We start from the raw sequence: 19,430 nt of genomic DNA, 5'->3' as shown, positions 1-19,430 counted from the left end.
ACCTTGTGAATATGCAGGATGGTCAGTAAGCTCTGGCTAAGAATGCAACATCTCAAAATATGGCATATAAACACCACACAACATGAACATTAAACATTCAACAAACATTCAAGAAGCGAGCATTTCAGAAAACACTTTACAGCTGTCACCTCTCCAATGTTTGTATTTACAATGACAGTTTCCAACATGATGTTGTAGAGATACATGCGGGTTAAAATCACTTTATTCTTCAAACTGTGCAAACTTTGACTTTGTCACCCAAACTGTGTGTTATAATAAGTCAAAACCAGGCCAGTAAATCTTTGATTTAGGTCATTTCTCTTATCTTGATCACTTGACTTAAGGTGAAAACTGCATCCCTGCTGCTGACTACATCTTGTGGAGGCCATTTCCAACATGCCAACCAGGGAAAGAATGTCAGAGGCTTTAAATATCCTGTGTGAGTTAATATTTTATCAACATCTCAGTCCCAAGGCCTCTTCCCCCCTTTTACATCCCACTTCCAACCCTGAGATTGTGCACAGAGCAGTAACGGGAAATCTGTAATGCCTCTACTGCATTGCATTTTGTTTAGACCAACAGCTCTTTTTAACCTCCCTCCAACTCAAACCTCATTAATGTTTATTTCTGCAACAAAAAAAAAGTCAGAAATGCATGTTCTCTTACTGGAAACATTGGTGCTCTTATCACGGCAGATATGAAAGACCGTCTTATCATGACGATTAGAACAGAGAGGAATCATCTAGAGAAAATTGAATCTTGATGAAACAAGGACATTCAAATGTGCTTGATAAGCAGTCCAATTTCGAGTGACAAACAGAGAATCAGCTCAGCAGCAGAAGGAAGGCAGCGTCTCCGTGTGTGTGTGTGTGGGGGGGGGGGTTATGATGAATTGTCCCACTGCATTCACGGAGCTTATTCATTATGTATGCAATGATCTCTTGATGAAGAGATGTCCTCTTGCCTCGAACACAAGCGTCGTCATCACTTAGAGGATGACGACGCTTGTGTTCCTTTCCCCAAGTACGCTACAAAGACGGAAGACTACTTGTGTTAGACCTATAAAGACGTATACCTTAAAGGAAAAGTCTGGTTTATTACAATTTGGGCCTTGTTTTTGTAGTTTTGTCCATCATTCTTGTTGGTAATAATGACATTGTACTTGCATGTTAATTGCATGGATCTAGGAATGTAGCTAAAAAGAAGTCAGACTGGACAAGAAACACGATCAGTCAGACAATGATGCAGGTTTTAAACAAGCCATCAGGTTAACCTATCTCCAAAAAAAGTGGTTTTAGATATTTTTGGCTAAATTGTTGGTTTGTTTACAAGCCTACAAGCTGTCTAATGGTTTCTTGCTTCATCTGATTTTGTTGTGGTGATGTCGGTATGTTCCCAGATCTCAGCAATTCCTTACAATGTTATGTTATATTGTTATTATAACCATGGCTGGAAAAACCTGTTAGGGGTCCCTGGGGTAAAATTTGGGCCGCTACTGTCCCCCCACCTCCATATGTGCAACATGTATACACCCTTTTGCTAAAATTCTCATAACTGCATTGCTACCAGAACTAATATACTGGAGTAACACTTTGTATTAGTTTGTGGTAAAGTTATTGAACACAGTATGAACACAATATAAACTATTGTATAAGCTATTTAAATCTAGATTTTGATACAGGGCCCCTCTGCAAAATATAGCCACATAATTACCTGAAAATGCACAATCACATCTCCTAGAAATTAAGTTTGTATGCTACTAAATTGCAAAAGCAAATAGTCAAGTCCATTTTTATTCATATAGCTCAATATCACAATTCACAAATTTGCCACAGGGGGCTTTACAATCTGTACAGCAATACAACATCCTCTATCCTTAGACCCTCAATTCAAATAAGGAAACCAACCCACCCCCAAAATCTTTTAATGGGGAAAATGGCAAAAAAAAAAAAAAAAAAAAAAGGCAGGGGCACATACATTTAGAAGGAGACGTAATGCCACTCAAATTACATTTACTATCAACATAATGAGAAAATGTTGTTAATTAATGTATCTGGCAGGTCACAAAAGTCTGATACCGAATGTTTGAGTAAAATGTTCAGTGACAACGTGTTTCATTTTTATCAGTATTGTATTACAATATCTGCCGGTAGTAACTATGTACAGCAATATTAAACTTTTTATGGTTATGTTTAGGCACTGCAAGCACTTGATTAAGGGCAGGGAAAGATCATGGTTTGAGTTTAATACACAATTAAGCCTGCAGTGACTTGAAGCAAACATGTCGATTAACATATAAGCAAAACCACAATCTTTCAAACCTGAATCAAAGTATTTTTGTTGCCTAAATCTAACCACTAATTATATCTGTCAAGGCACTGAGATCGGGAAAACAATAGATTGAATTTTAACAGTATTCAAACGTTGCATTTGTGAATATTGTAGTGGTCAAAATGCAATCAAATTACCAAATCCAGCTAACAAAAGGTGAACTTGAGGCTTTTGGGGGCCTGGACAGTTGCGGTTACCTTGACCATAACCAACTGATAAAAATAAGTCCCAAGTTGGGATAATAAACCAGAATTATCCTTTTAACTGTAATGCATTCACTGTACTAGCTGACCCAAAAATAAAACAGTAAAAAGTGAATGTGTATATGATCATATGTGAAACGGGAGCTAGTTGCCGGCTGACATAATGGGGTTCCTGGGTGGAACATTCATATCAGGTGCAGGAGGAGAGACAGTGAGGGCGGTTTAGCAGCTCGCCTTTATATATTATTCATGTATGATCAAAGAGAGTGATCCAGTAGAAACCTCTCGGAGGTGAAAAGTGCCTTAAAGAAATCATGTTATATCATGTATGCTATTCATACCTCTACAGACTTTACACACAGTGGGATGAAATAATATTTCAAACACAGAATATAGAGGATACATGTTGTTCTGTGATTTATACAGGAACAGAGGCAGCTGTGAACACAGTGAGTTTATCAATAAAACACCATTAGCCCATTTGTTTTTTATTGGAACCATACTAAAGTGTGAAAATATTGCTACTATCACTTCTGGGATGTTAAAGATTTATAGCCTGTCTATTCTCCCGTAGCAGCAAACCATGCAGCCACACAGCAGCAACAATGGCCGACTAGAAGACACCCAGTGTTTAGAGGTGAATACCTGTCCGTCTGTCCCCAGTAACATGGCAGTGATCAGGGCTTTTCAGCACCTTTGAGACACAGACGCACGGGGTATCTGATTCCTGCACGTACTAAATACATGGAGGCTGAACAAGGGAACCAGAGACCTCACGAGGAGTCAGCACATGGCTTTGGTGCAGAAATATTTTATAAGCCGGCAAGAAATGGTGTTCCAGGAGAGTATATTAGCAGCAGGGAATTCCACGATGGGTATTGTGTGGGTTTTTAAAGCTGCAATCCTGTGATAAGGATATTGGCCTCAAATGACAAGAGACTGCATTATGTAGAATTTATACACTGAATGTTAATTATCTTTATTAGGGATAAAATGATTAGTAGTTTACTATGTTCATATTTGAACAAATATTGGATATTGGCCTGGCAATATCATCAACCACAAATATAATCAGTTATTCCTGGACTGTGTTTACCTAATGATAATCCTGCCTTGCACATTTTAATTTCATCCTTTGATTGCACAAAGAATTGGAGGTGTTGTGCAACTACCTTTTGAAAATAATAAGAACGATTTTTAGCAGCCTGAAGAGTTGAATTATTCAGTCAGTATTTCACAAGAGAAACGCTAAAAGTCAAGTAAAAGTAAAAAAATAAAATAAAATAATGTTGTGTAATAGAAACATTTTTCTCTGTCCTAATAATTCACAGATGTCTGACTGTTTTTTGATGTAAAGTAGCTCCATTTGTTTTGTGGATTATCAAGAGTAATGTAGACGCTGATTTTGGCAAGACACGTAAAGAACTTGTACAAAATATTGTTTCACTATTCGTACACGCGAATGCAGCAAACAAATGTAAGAAATGCATTTATAATACAGTCTATTTACATGTAAAGTGATTTTATCCCAACTTGGTTTTCTTTGAATGACACTTAAATCACTGAAAATATGAATTATTCACAGACATAAATGAGATACTGTGTGAAAGTCCCACATCAGCACTTTCAACTGGGTTTCTCAGCTTATTTCTAGATGATGAAGTTGTTATTGACCTGAACTGTCCTGATATATGATATGTTATGAATCATACTTATATTAGCACTCAAAACTTCATAATTTTGTGCTAGCCAGTAATATACATGTCATGGTGGACTAAACAAACTGCATCAATGTGATGATCTGCTCCACACTGAAAAGGATGCAAGTCTAGGAAACTTTTACTGTTTAAAAAATGATGTATTCAATCTATCAACCTCCACTAACTTTCAACAAAGAGTAAATGAACAATAGAAAGGGCAGAGAGGTGAACACACAGTGAAAAACTGGCATGTGACCAGTGAATCCTACGCATGAGAGTGAAATATGATCGAGAGTCAAACAAGAGCACCTGGCAGGCAGACGGACAGGTTCAGGACTTCACTAGCGATGAGAAAAATGAGCCCCATGCTGCACAAACAGAAGTTAACTTAAGTTTCTGGCACGTTACACTGACAGGGGGACAAACAGACAGGTGAAAGGAACAGGCTTCTATTCAGAAATAACAAAAGAATTTACAGGTTTCACGTGACATCTATTGTGTCGAGGCTCTACTGTATGTTGCTGCACTATTTGATACGTCCTAAGAATAGGTGCAACAACAAAAAAACAAAAAAAAACCCCACAATGCAGACAGGGAGAATTAAGAGAATTTGTTTATTTGCGTGTAACCAAATCGTTCCAAACTGTGTTGTTGTTGGAAACATCTGTCTTGTTTATGGAGTATTTAACTGTAACTGCCCTGCCTTCTGTCAAAACATCACGCTTTAGAGAGATTTACAGCCGCTCCTTAAGACTCAGTGCCAGTGTCTGGCCGGATATTTAATCTAAGAGGATGCGTGAGTGAGTTTAGACAAGCTTCTTTCACCGCTGGATAACAAGGTAAATACAATTTAATGTTTTTAATTTAATGACTAGTACAATACAGTGTTATTAGGCTAAGTAATACAATGCTGAAAGTTAAAGAAGACAAATTTAAAAAATACTGTTGTTTTTAAACAGATACTGTTAAATTAAATTAATAAAACTAACAAAGTGCTGCTGATGATTATTTTGATTACTGTTATTTTTTGTGTAGTCATGGTGATAGTGGTTTTCATTGCTAGCAGTCATAGTTTACGTCTTTAGAGTTACAATGCTGATGTTTTTATGTCTTTTTTTTTTTTTTTGTCTTATCATCATAGATAAATATTTAGAAATGCAGCCATGTTTCACTTGCATGAATCTCACAGCTAATTTCTCCTCATCATAATGTTTTGTACACTACAACGGGCCATATGGGGACATGAGGAGGAGGCTCTGTGTAACTCAGGAGGCTTTGGATGAGCTTGGAGCGCCCGCAGCTATGGAACCTCCCTGTCCAACGGTGAGCCATGTTGATGTATGGCATTCAGCCTCCCCTGTGTTGTTGTTTTTGTTGTTGTTGGAAGATATTTCTCCCCCACTGTGCGTTTTCTGTGTGTGTGTTTCTTTGAAGGAATCAACAGAGGGTTATACATTTATAGCATTTATCAGTTGATACTAAAGTAGTGTTTTGGGCTCTAACAGCAGTAGAAGGGCAGAGAAATAAATATAACTTGGTCAGAAAGTGTAATTTAATCAGTGAGTTTAAACCACTGAGGATTGCTGTGTTAAATGTTGTGGCTGACTGTGATTGGTTTGCTGTGAACACTCGCCTCCTCCCCTACCGTGAAAGGTCCAAAGAGTCATCCAAGATTAGCACTTGTCTTTTGATTAGTGGTGCTGGAAACAATCCAGACATTTCAATTAAGTCTGTAGTATTTAGTCCACACTGTTCATCTATGAGGGTGATTCTCCGGGCTCATCTCCTGTGTTGCATAATCTCCTTAGTGAAGTAGCAGCCCTCACAGTCAGCACAGGCGTCTCTATCAGCTATCAGCTAGACCAAATCCTCAGTCCAAACAAAAGGGAAGTGTTCACCCACGGAGGACAGAAAAATTACTTCGATAGCTATTATTCCATCAAAAATGTCCCCATCAAGTCAAAAATATGATTCGCTTATTGTCAATTCACTTGGACGTTTGATCGTCATTATGCAGAATGATATATGTATGACTTCAACACTAGAAGGCTGTTTTCATATTCATCTGCTGAAGGGGGATTGTTTCTCAGTGCACACCTTAATCTGAGTTTAACACATGTATGTATATACAAGATAATTTTGTTACATCACAACTAGCGTGGAAGCCAGTGGTGGTCGAATATGCAACTTGAAATGTCCAGTGCACATGCACTGAGAATAGAAGTAGAGGACATATAGCAAATTTGCAACCAGCCCTTTTCAATGAGGGAGAAGGAGTAATTTTAAGGAATTTTAAATTGTTAATTTAACTTTTTTATGGGGGAAACGGTGTTAGATGCAATTATTATTTAAAACTGAGTATTCGTGTCATAAAACATGCCTGGAGGGGATTGTTAACATGTCTTTTAAGGATTTGTAATACGTGACACACTTTTTTGCAATAAGGCTGTTTATAGTGGCCTATTTCCAGAACGTTAAGATGTGACCCTGACTACATATGAAATGAACCCACAAGGGGGTCTCAAACCTGAGACTGAGAAACTCATCTTACTTAAGGCCACTGACACTAAATCTATATGCACTTGTGGCACTCTGTGAGGTTTTGGATGCCACTTTATCTTAGCTAACACTACATTTTGAGCTGTTTGGAGGCTGATATACTGTAGCTGTCGATGCCCTTGTAGATGTGCTCCTGACCCAACCTTGTAGGTTATTTGCAATGAGAAGAACCTCTGCTGCAATATCTAGGATTACTAGACTAGAATAACCAGCTGCTTTTACAACTGCTATAAGATTACTAGGCTGGAATACATAATCCTTGCTACCTGACATGCACTTTGAAATCCTGTCACCCTTAATGGATGAGCATATTAGCTTTTCAGATAGAATTACTTAGATCATGTGCACCAGATGAGTAGCCCACAGCTTTTGTTACTTTGTCATATCCAACCCAGCTGGCATCTACAGACATCATGGTTTAAAATTAATATCCATGTGCATTCATTTAATTTATTTCTGGAACACATCTGGAGGAAAAGAAACATCAAAATAAGAGCAATACGGCAATACACACATTTTTGTTTTCTCAAAAACAGTTACTATTCCTATCAGGCATCCGTGGCTCAAAGTCAAGCTCTATAAAGGTGCGGTAGGTGTTTATACCTGTGCAGCGTCAGTATAGTTCACACACAAGTATGCTGATGGAGAAATTGCTTTGTCAACACAGTCTGTTAACGGGTAAGGTGACAGTGTCATCAAGGGAAGGGAGGAGGGATGGATGATAGATCAAGTACTGCGTGGAAGGACAGAGGGAGGGGCGTTATCCCTCTGGTACCCTGTCAGGACTCCTGAGGCGAGTGACACTGCAGTGGCTGCAGTCCATCTCATGAAGCTCATATCTCACCCGTTTACCCCCCCTTTCTCACTTTTACTGACACAAATCGTTTTGCTGGGGGAATGAATCGATTATTTACCCTCTCAGTCCGGTCTATGGTCGCCCCCTCGCTGTCCATCTTCCTGTCTCTCTTTGCCTGTAGCAAATTCTATTATGAAGTGTTTAAGTGGCAGGTCATGCCTCAGCTTACTGCGTTCTCAATGACACGTGCAGGACATTGCAGGATCACACAAGAGAAAGATCCCTGTATATCGAGGATGTTGAGTCAGCTGAGTGATGTTTGTGTGTGTGCCCATGCTCGTCCCTGCGTCCTTATACTGTGTACTGTATGTGTACGGGTTCATATTTATAGATGTACATGTGCGTAATGTTCCCATGAGCACACATCATGAGGATTCCTATAGCTGACTGTGTCCGATGATGTATAGCAAACCGTCAGCTTGTAAAGTCTTGAAACAGTTTCCTATGACCTTGAAGCCGTGTGCCCGAGCCTGCAGTGGTGCTGCTCACGCTGCAATGTTACAGGGGACCAGCAGACAGCCAGCTCCTGGCTGCAGCACAACGAGAGTGAGATGAGGGAATGATTTCTGACTGCAGTTAACTGGTTCTCTAGGTAACACAATATTCAACCTATGTTGCCAAATTGGCCGCCCTTCTGAAAAAGTACAAGATTAACTTTGATTAAAGTTCTTGCTCCCCGAGAGAAATCAGCAGCGCTAAATAAAGGAACTGTTGCCTTTCTTTAATAGGAATTTTTACCTTTTAATTAAGTTTGTCACGTTTCTTCAAAGCCATAAAGCTACTTTATAAATCTGACAAACCCTCTACTGCTGGCACAAAGGTGCTTGAGCTGGCAGGGACTACAGAAATGAAAAAAACAAACCCATATACAGGATTTTCTTGGAAAAGGACTGTTTTTACTCTTTCTCAACCTAATAAAACCTCTCACAAATCTATACCGAACACCTCAAGGGGAAATGTGCCCAATATAAATTACCCCTGTGAAAAATTCAAGTATTTACTGTATCAATAAAATTGATTGTAATGTACTGCCTAATTCTTGAAAGGTTGGCAGGAGATTTCAGGAAACATTTGGAAAACATCTATGACAGTTAAAAATCAATATGATTTCATAGAATACTGATATGACATGAAATGACAGCATTTATCACTAAGGACGTAAACAAGAGAAAGCTGAAACCCCTGAGCAGATGTGTGCTGCTGCAGGTATTGAGAGCTATGACAAGTACTGTAACGGGTGAAGAATACAGTAATCCCCAAGGTTAGGGTGGATTGGATGATCCTGCATGTGGATGCTTACTCTGCAGGAAAGGGGGGAAAGAATGGGTCCCACTCTCCCTTCGCCACGTCAAACAGCGATTGGCTCCTGCAGAGTAAATCTCCTATCAGAGAGCTACCTAGACGTCCTCACTTATCCCACTGACGGAGGAGGGAACAGGGAGAACAAAGCCAGGTGACCCCCACATTCAAAATACAGTGAGTTGTTTGCGCGTGTGTGTTTGTCTGTTTGTGTGCGCGCATGTGTATGTTTGTGAGTGTGTGTGTGGGTACCTCTGGCATCTCTGGTTTCGTATAGGGTGTTAAATTACCCAATGGGAGCTTTAATAGAGCTAGAGACACTCTTGATTGTGAGTCTGGATGAGGGAGAGGGTGAAGGGAGGAAGGGGGAGCAGAGCGGAGCTGCCAGGCAGGATAGAGAGGGCACGACCACTTCTATAGAACCAAGGACTCGGGTAAGTGGTGCGGACATCTGCACACAGCTGGATTTAAACTTTTTTAATTCACCGTTTATCGGCATGTGTTTGTAAGTGCTTTGAGGTTACGATCTGATTAGGGTAATGATGTCGCTGTTTATGTTGTGGCTTTCAATGTCAGCTCAGTGTGAAAAGTTCATTCAGATTTAAGATTTAAGCAGCAAAAAGCCATTCTTAAATAAAAAGAATTGGCTTTCAGAAGCAATTAAAAGTGCCTAAGATGCAAGGATGTATACTTAATCGCACTTTTCAGTTCTATGCATCTGCATCTGCATCTGTCCTTTCTCTTGGACTTAGTAACCCCTCTTTGCAGACACGATGCAATCAATACACTTATTTTTTGCACAGGCCCTATCACGATGTCCTTACATAAGAAGATTCAATTCTATATCCTGGACTGTTACTTTAGCTACTACAATGCAAGTGGAAATAGAGCCAGATGAGTCTCCCTGAGTGCGAAGGGCCCTCGGTGTCAAGTGGACACAGAGGTTGCAGCTTAAAAGTGTGTGTTAGGATTTGGTTACCTTTCCGAACCAGACAAACGGAATGATGAATGGCTATTTAGAGATAAAGTAAACGTGATGCTGATAGACTGGAGTCTGTAGTTAGAGACTGATGTTTGTTGAAACGTTTAAATATTAAGAAGAGGAAAATGCGTTTCAGTTTTGATGAGTTTCTGCTTTCAGTCGTAAACGAAGGTTCAGAGATTTTCCACAAGGAACTGAAACATGTTCAGCTTTTCTAGCAAATGATCAGCAATAATACTATCCATACCTCGTGTAAGCACTTTGACAGCCGAACCTGCTGAGTTTGTGCTTTCGTTTAGGTCAGGAGAGAGAACTGAGGGGGGAAAAAATAACAGTACAGGCACAGTATAAGATGGCAGGTTCTCTGCTGATGCAAACAGGAGCTGACAGAAAAATCTCTTTACCAACAGAACTATATTGCACCATTTAACAAAAGATAACACAACTTTGCTTTTTTTTTTTTTTTACTCCCTCTTTTACAGATTACACAGATGACTGAATCAAAAAGTAGCATACAGCTGCCTGAATGATAACCAGGAGGAGGGAGACCCTGGCAGGATTCAGCGTGGCACTGGTTGTGGTGTCCCCTCTGTCTCCTGCAGCCAAACCAGGCTGATAGACAAGGCTGTGGATAGCAACAAGGACGGTGATGGAGGTGCCTCTGGTTAATTTTGAGAACATGGATGATGTCGGTATCAACCTGGGTGACCCGAATGACTCTGGGTACCCGACCTCACCCCCCTCAGAAGCCCCGGATCAGAATCTTTTAACTCGCCGTCTGACGTCTCCTCATCAGTCGCCTCACAGAGGACGACGTAGGCATCATTCTGGTCAAGAGGGGTTGTCACCCTCCACTCCCCCAACTCTGACCACCAAAGCGAATTCCAGCAGCGGCAGTTTGATCTCTAATCTGAAGCTCCTGATCAACAGTGAGTCTCCCACTGACAGCGTCTTCAGTAAGATGGTGAAGGATTGCTATGAGAATGAAGATTTGTTTGAAAAGCAATGCATGGAAGAAAAAGATGAGAAGGTTGTCATCAACATTTCAGGCCTGATGTTCGAGACCCAGCTCAGCACCCTGAATAGGTTCCCCGAGACGCTGCTCGGTGACCCCATGAAGAGGATAAGCTACTTTGACCCAATGAGAAACGAGTACTTTTTTGACAGAAACCGACCATCCTTTGATGGTATTCTGTACTACTATCAGTCAGGGGGGAGAATCCGCAGACCGGCCAATGTTCCCTTAGATGTTTTTGCAAATGAAATTGTTTTCTATGAGTTGGGTCATGAAGCAATGGAGCAGTTCCGTGAAGATGAAGGGTTTATCAAAGAGCCAGAGGTTCTTTTGCCCACCAACGAACTCCAACGACAATTCTGGCTCCTGTTTGAGTACCCAGAGAGCTCCAGTGCAGCCAAATCTGTAGCTTTGGTTTCTGTGTTTGTCATCGTCATTTCCATCTTCATCTTCTGCCTAGAGACTCTGCCAGAGTTCAGGGAGGACAATGACTTTGTCCCAGGCGTAACCCAAATTATCAACGGGACCCAAGACGGTTCTGCCCCTCATCCTGCCGCAAAAGACTTGATGGCGTATATCACAGACCCGTTTTTCATTGTGGAGACTATTTGCATCATTTGGTTCTGCTTTGAAGTCGGTGTCCGTTTTGTGGTCTGCCCCAGCAAAAGTGACTTCTTCAATAACATCATGAATATCATTGACATAGTCTCTATAATTCCCTACTTTGTAACCCTGGGAACAGAGCTGGCTACGACCCCTGATGATGATGTGAACTCTGGTCAGAACATGTCCCTGGCAATCCTAAGGATCATCCGACTCGTGAGAGTTTTCCGAATTTTCAAGCTCTCTCGACACTCGAAAGGGCTTCAGATCTTGGGGCAGACCTTGAAAGCCAGTATGCGGGAACTTGGGTTGCTCATCTTCTTCCTTTTCATAGGAGTCATCCTATTCTCAAGTGCCATCTACTTTGCAGAAGTGGATGAGCCCCAGACACAGTTTGTTAGCATCCCTGACGGCTTCTGGTGGGCTGTGGTGACGATGACCACTGTGGGATACGGAGACATGTGCCCCATCACAATGGGAGGCAAAATGGTCGGCACCCTCTGTGCCATTGCTGGTGTCCTGACCATTGCCTTGCCTGTCCCTGTCATCGTCTCCAACTTTAACTATTTTTACCACCGTGAGACTGAGCAGGAGGAGAAACAGGTGATGGATGCAGCTGCAGAGGCTGCCCAGAAAATGTCAGCTGCAAACAAGTACGGAAGCACACCTTCGCTGAACAAAAGTAACGGTACCTGGCAGAATGAGAAAAATGGCATGCACTGATAGAAAAACAACAGTATTTATATCAAGGGCATGAATAAACGTACGGATAAATCAAACATATCCTGGAGTGAGAGGCAGTGGGTGATATCTTTCTCACTATTTTGTACTCCAAACATGGCAGCATTTGTGCACATTACTACAGTATTAAGAGGCACTGTGTGGTGAGACAGCCTTTACACGAGTCGTCTGTCTACTTGTGAATGTGTCAAAGTGCAATTAACACAACTCAGCAACCATTATGTCAGTTAACTTTGAGGAACAGAACTGAAAGGTATAATTAAATTATCTTCCATCCGGTGCAATTTGAAGAAAAATGGCTCTTTTGTAGCAAAGACAAACATCTCACCTTGAAAATACTGATAGTTTGAGTAAATATAGAAGTGAAAGGCAAAGAAAGTTGTGAATTTGACCCAACTGTCCTTGCAGTCTGTGACTTTATCCCACAGAAGAAAAAGAAACCAATACCGGGTTTGATAATCGTAGCATTTAAACCGGAAGTACACTCTGAGCTCATATTACATCACAGTTCCATGTTAGTCTACACTTTGTCATATTCAGCAAATCGAGATAGAACTTGGCATGACTTTCAAGGGCAGGCGAATGTGTCCAGTGTAAGGCAAGAGGACCGCAGCGCACACATTGTCTTATCAGCGAATCTATAGTTGTGAATGCTCAGCCTGCAGCACTTCTTCCAAAAGACGCAGCGTAACAATATCTGTATGATGAATAGTTGGCACTTTTGCATGTCCGCTATTAGTCTTGTAGATAGGCTGCAAAATATAAATCAAACCATGAAACTGCTTCATATTGACTGTATAACTTATTATAGCACATGCAGTAGTTGCATGCAACAGATTCTGTTATTAAAGTCACCTGTTATTTTTTTATTACATGGCATTTTGCACCAGATTATGCTGATTTAGCTGTACATGCTATCAACTTCTAACATTATAATGTGAATTTACCCTTTAAAAACCATATCATGTCATTGCACTGAAAGTTTTTTTTCCACATATCTCTTAAGCACTTTTGGAGCTTTCACCATCAGCTGTTGGCAGGGAAAACATATTTATTTGAGTGTATTGAAATGTGAGATGAGATATATATATTTGTGATCAGACTGAGATAAAAGAGGAGACAGAGAGGACGAAAGCAACTTTGCACTCTTATATTTGAACGTTTCTCCATTTACATTTGTTCTGTCATTTTTATTGCATGGCTTAGTTTGCTGAAATGAGGTTTAACTCTTACTCTCAGTAACTGAAAGTTTGACATATTTATTGTAGCTAAATATAATATAGCATTTTAATCATATAGTGATAATTGTTGTATTCCATGTCATAGAGAAAAGCCAATTGGATTTTAAACAAATATGACAACAAATGACGGAAAGTACACGTTTGTGTCTCACCAGGAAAACATGAATCAGTACTATACTGTATATGCATGCCACATTTCAATCTTGAGAATGTACTGTATGTGAGTTTATTATACATATAAATACAGCTTGTATAGAAATGGCAGTGGGTGTAGTTGTAACTCGATCAATGCCTTTCTAATAATCCTACGATATGCAATAACGATGATATATGGGTGGAAAACAGAAACAAACGTGTTGTGTTTTTCACTCGTGGAAAGAGCAATACTTGTAATTAATGAAAACGAAATGCAATTAAATGCAAAGGTGACATCAGTTAGTCACGTGGGTACTCAGCACTTTACTATGTTATGAAGCACTTATGGTTTGAGCACTGTTACTGTATGTGTCAGCATTGTACAGTATATGGTGTCATAATTTGCTATGTTTTAATTATTCTGTAAAGAGTGCCTTTCATTAAACATGTATCCTAACTGAGTGAAGTTTCCTGCTGATGAATTCCTGGGATAAACTGCATCTGTGACATCATTACATTGCACAAATTTAAAGTACGCACAAAAATATGTTTGTCGTTTTGTTACTTCAGTTGGATGTTTGAGCTTCACTGTGCAGAATGATGTATGTCCAGAGTTTGACACTAGAGGGCTGTTTTCACATTTGCAGGATTTGTGACATCACTAGTCTGGAAGCCAATCGTGGTCCAGTATGCAACTTACACACATGTGACGTGGAAAGAATGGACTTTTCAGTGAAGTAAGCGACATCTTCTGTCCAGGACTTAAAAACTTTGAAACTAAAAACATTTTCATATCCATAGATTCAGGATTTTTCAATGAGGGAGAAGGAGTAGATGTCATTTTAAGAATTTTTAATGAGGTAATTGCACATTTTTTGTGGAAAAACCACATCAGACACAAATGATCATTCAGTGCAGAGTTCTTTTATAGGTCTTAAAATATGTCTGAAGGGGATCTTTAAAGTTTTGAAACTTTTTTTCCCGTGTTTAACAGTAATCCTGATGAATGGAGGTGTGAGTGTCAGTGTATGGCTTCAGGGCTGAATACTCATTATCACCTTATGTTAGCTGTTATTAACGCCTTCTCGCTGCTGGTTCTCAGTACTGATATCATGATGGCATCCCTCCCTCTCTGTCTCTCTATATATCTCTCAATCCCAGTGCCTATAAGAGCGTGTCACTTCACAACATGAAAAAATGGCTGGGTTCATTTTTTTTTTTTTTTTTTTTTTTTTTTCCAAATATCTGGTGTCATGGTGGAGATGACAGCCTGGAGGAGCAGACGTTTCTGCTGTGTGTTCAGTAATAAGCCTGTTATCCAATGAAGAAAATGATACAGCCTGGCTAAAAATAGGTAGGAAGATCAGGAGGGATAATCAAATTGCGTGAAAATGCAACAGACGGAAAAATATTGAGGAGTTTTTGTTTTGTTGTGTGCGATATCAGTCAACACTGTGGAATACAAACATCTTTCAGCTCTTCACTAGATGGAGAAGTTCTAGTGCTGTGTGCCCGACAATGCCTTGGACTGGGATAGCTTCTAAGGCAAAAGCACCAAATTAAATATGCAGACCAAATTAATCTTTTATAAGATTATCTATCTTGACCTCCAAGGCTAGAAGCTGGCTGTTTCACTTGATGCTTTACTGTCCCATAAAGTCACATCAAGGACAAACACTCGGTTGATAAGTTTAAACATTACGTAAGTCTGATCTGTGCACATTTTGTATGTGTCATGCATGTGATTTTAGATTTTCTGAGCTGCCTCAGTAAGATGAAGCTGTTAAGTCATTTCCTGTTGAGACACACTGGTTTTGTTTTTACAGATCTGTCAGTCTTGTCAATAGTTAACAGTCAGGTCAGCGAGCTGCCCTTCTGCCCGGCTGATCACTGATTGAACAGTGATATCCCGAAGACGAGGCCTGATAGCATTTTAGCATTTAACAGACAGGTGGCTCTCGCAAGGTCAAAGACAATGTGAGGCTGTCATTTATAATTCATCGGGTGTTCCACGAAGAGATCACATCCATCCCGCCTTTGATAAAGATTCACCCAAAGAAATCCATTCAAAGACCAGCAGATGGTCCAATCAGTGTGACACAGCAGTCTGTGCTGCAACCCTTAATGGATCTAAAAATATCACCGTTGCATGACTCTGTTCTTCCCTTTTACTCTGCAAGTTGGTGACAAGCTGCGTCCCACTGCTTCAAGGGAAACAATGGATGGGTCTCACATGAAAGCTCAGACAGCCAGTCTCATATCAGTAGATTGGGTTACTGTTTTGTCAGCAGACACGTTACAAGCCAAATACAGAGCTGCACATACAGCAGACTCTGTACTGTAGTTCATTCCCTCCAGAGGGCAAAGTCACTTGGAGCTGGGCATCTTGTGCTTGTATTGAATCCCTTCAAAGTCTCTTGTTTCTTCCAGTGACTCTTCAGGATGCAGGACAGACCACACGGTGGCATCAGGCTGGATCACCGCTACGGTGACCTTGCCATCACATTTTTGATCAAAGTGCGAGCACAGTGCTACTTTGGAGCACAGCAGGTGTAATATTGAGTGGCAAAGCAATCCTCGTGTGTTTGATATTGATTAAAGTTCAGCTGAGCTCACCTACACTATTACTTTAGCCATTGATTCTGTGCCCTGACTTTGCTGACCAAGAATGTTCAGACATGACTTTTGCATTACTTTTATTGCTTCTTTGTGCTGATTTGATGAAACCAAAAAAGCTAAACATCTTCAGAAAAAGGGGAGGATGCATTTTAACACATTAGCAACATATTCTTGGCACAGGGTAAACAAATCATGCAAGGTGCTCCATCTGCTCTCTCAGCACTGGTGAGGATAAAGGACAGACGGGCGGACGCATCCTGCTTCTTACTGGGAGTGATGGGGGCTCGGGCATCCCGACACAGTGTGTTGACACCTCAGAAGGTGCATGTTTGGGAAGTCATTCTGCATAAAATTTTTATTTCCTGTTTCCAGTTTCCTGGCTGAAAATCTCAGATGTCATCCCATATATTTAATGACAAACTGTCTCAAATTGCACTTGAATTAGCTTGAATATACATTTCCTGTTATATATATATAACAGGAAATGTGTCCTATTTATTTCCTCAATTGTTCTTTTAATTGATAAGTCTGATAGTCTATATTTTTCTAACTGTCAATAAATCCCAAAACAAATGAATTGATCCTACTGATGCAGCTCATTTCTCTGTGCCTTAGAGCTCCACTGTTGTCTAAAAACTGTTAGAAACACATCAGTGTGCTACACCATTACACTGAGGGATATGTTCTTTCCTTACTATGAACACATGCACCGTAGTTTATTTTGATTTGATCCCACATGTATTGTCCTGTTGCATCAAATCTGCGAATGAAAACAGTCCCCCAAAATACACTGTATACTCCCTTTTGGGTAACATTTGCTAAAAACTACAGTTCCCAGCTGTTTTAGGAAATTACTGAGCCATTTTAAAATTAATTTAATGATTTAATTGATGTATTTTCCCTAGGAAAGTCAGATAATATTGAACGACAGGCTTGGTTTTGGTCTTTTCATGACATTTGTTGTCTATGTATGTATGAATATCTGAGATCTCTGCATATATAAACTTTAAGAATGGCATTTCCTCAGGTTTTAATGTCTGTTTATGGATGTAGCTCTAATTGATGTTAAATGTTTCTGGAAAATATAAAACTATGTTACACATTAACAGATTCTCTCTTATATTTTCCTTATTATTGACTTTAAAAGAAAATCATGTGATCCTTATCGAGAGTTCATGGCACAAGGACTTTGTTCCTAAAAATTCTTCAATTATTCAAATGACATTTTGGCCTACTTCAATAAAATCATTCAGAGTGACCTAAAGAAACATTTGTGTTGACCAGCCCTTAATTTATCAAATAGGCCATGATAATTAAAATCATAACAAATCAATAAAGCGTTTAGGTAATAATTTTGGATGTTGATATAAGTGGAGCCAGTGTATTCTCCAGTATTTGTCTGATTGTGCTTTATTAGCTCAGTTCTGCTCCACCTGGGTGCACTAATTCACATCTATCATTTTGAGATTGGAAAGGGGAGTCCCGTGATGGAGAGGCCGAGTAATAATTCAAGGAGATAAAGATTTATGACAGGTAACTGCACAGTGACTGCTCTGCTGCAGTGCGTCAGCCCTGGAGGTCAATGGCCCTAACCTTGTGGGACGAAACATGAGTCTCACATTTGTCCTGCTTAACGCCCATGAAAAACGAAGAAGGTGACCTAAAGTATCACCCGGGATCAGACGGTAGACGACGTGTTGCCTTCAGATGACCAAAGGCTGCTCGTAACATCTGGCACAGACAGGAATGTTTACAAAGTGTGATAACAGAGAGAGAGAGAGAGGTGATGAATGATTGTGTAACGATCACCCAACTGTAGTCAAGTACAAAGATAAATGTGGATCACACTACACAGATGATTACCCTAATTACTCTAACTATTTGATGGTTTACTGTAAATTAGCTTGGAGCAAAAACTGTCAGATTACAGACAAATGGATTAATTTAGACTTTAATTTAGAATTTAATTTGATTTATATTGTGCTTAGTTAAACAAAAACTAAGTTTATAAGCAGATTACACTCTACTAACTCATAAATGTATGTAAATACTGCTGCTTGGAAACCTCAGATTGACAGATGTGAGTCGACAAAGTGAAAGATTGACTGATGTGCAATTCAGCAAAGCACTTAACCTACAGACACTAAGTATTCAGATCATTTACTTAAGTAAAAGTAAACACTCCATTATTTTCACTTCATTTATTTATTCATTTGGCAGGGACAATGCTCTTGAACCAACAGAAAAAAAATGAACTGTAAAGGAACCAGAGTTAGCCGAGAATACTTATCTGTTGCCCCTGGCCAGATGTTAAAATAGCAACCTTAAATCACAAGTAAAACTTCTGCATTAGAAATGTCAGTCAGGAAGTAGAATAATGTTAGTATTATCAGCAAAATTACTTATTATACAGAAAAATAGCCCCTGTGAGTGTTAACTGATGCACTAATGTGTAAATAACATTTTAGGTTGAAGCTGGTTGATGTTGAGTTAATTTTATTTCATCCTATGTTTTGTATGTGAAATCTTAATGAGTAACTAAAGCTGGCAAATAAGTGAAGTGGAGTCAAAATACAGTATTTTGCTCAGGGTTGTAGTAGAGTACAAGTATAAAGTCACATAAAATGTAAATAGTTATAGTAACATAGGCCTAATTAGTAGAGTAAATGTACTTAGTTATATTCCACCACTTCATACAAGGAACACATGTTTGATAATTTATGAGCACAGGATTGAATTGGTTTGAATTACTGTGTTCCCACAGAGGAAGCAGCGAGAGGGTGTTTCTCAGTGTTTAGGATGACACCTTGTGGCTTCTTTCAGGTGCTACACAGCAATAAATATAAAGATATAAAGATTTTCACTAAAACTTCACTTAAATCTACTTTTTGTCTAAATATTGGAATAAATGTGGAAAATTTGCCATTTGTATTTTAGATTCATAAAAGTCTCCTCACAGTGTTATACAGTACAACACAATTATGAGTCAATAACATCTTTAAATGAGAGTCTCTCTAATAACAGAAGAAGAATCATCAGTAATAATGATGATAATAAAACCGTAGGTCTGCTGTAATCTCTACAGACAATGTAAGAACTATAAAAAGAATCTGCTTTGTTAATAATTATACCCAGATAAAACCAGT

General features: G+C 39.5%; 2 protein-coding genes across 5 annotated transcripts in view; one reads left to right on the top strand and one right to left on the bottom strand.

Moving 5' to 3' along the window:
- The window catches only part of LOC122980554 (adenosine receptor A1-like), a 719,840-nt gene that overhangs the window by 679,312 nt on the left and 21,098 nt on the right, over nucleotides 1-19,430 (bottom strand). The window lies entirely within an intron of this gene.
- On the top strand, nucleotides 162-14,174 carry LOC122980546 (potassium voltage-gated channel subfamily A member 10). 4 transcript variants are annotated; one of them, XM_044348674.1, is made up of 5 exons: nucleotides 162-439; nucleotides 4,963-5,073; nucleotides 5,482-5,557; nucleotides 8,957-9,125; nucleotides 10,413-14,174. In XM_044348674.1, exon 5 carries the CDS (start codon nucleotides 10,580-10,582, stop codon nucleotides 12,269-12,271), a length of 1,692 nt encoding a protein of 563 aa, XP_044204609.1. In that variant the 5' UTR covers nucleotides 162-439; nucleotides 4,963-5,073; nucleotides 5,482-5,557; nucleotides 8,957-9,125; nucleotides 10,413-10,579; the 3' UTR covers nucleotides 12,272-14,174. The 4 variants fall into 4 exon arrangements, with proteins under 4 accessions (XP_044204609.1, XP_044204608.1, XP_044204610.1 ...); XM_044348673.1 differs by having other exon boundaries at nucleotides 4,963-5,557; nucleotides 8,957-9,102; XM_044348675.1 differs by lacking the exon at nucleotides 8,957-9,125 and having other exon boundaries at nucleotides 4,963-5,557.

This window comes from Thunnus albacares, chromosome 4 (assembly GCF_914725855.1).
Source record: "Thunnus albacares chromosome 4, fThuAlb1.1, whole genome shotgun sequence".
Lineage (NCBI taxonomy): Eukaryota > Metazoa > Chordata > Actinopteri > Scombriformes > Scombridae > Thunnus > Thunnus albacares.
Note: the sequence above shows the minus strand (reverse complement) of the source record. Positions and strands in the feature narration are given on the sequence as shown.

What these genes read in the sequence shown, in the direction of transcription:
- LOC122980546 (XM_044348674.1), top strand. Translation starts at nt 10,580, where the DNA reads ATGGAGGTGCCTCTGGTTAATTTTGAGAACATGGATGATGTCGGTATC.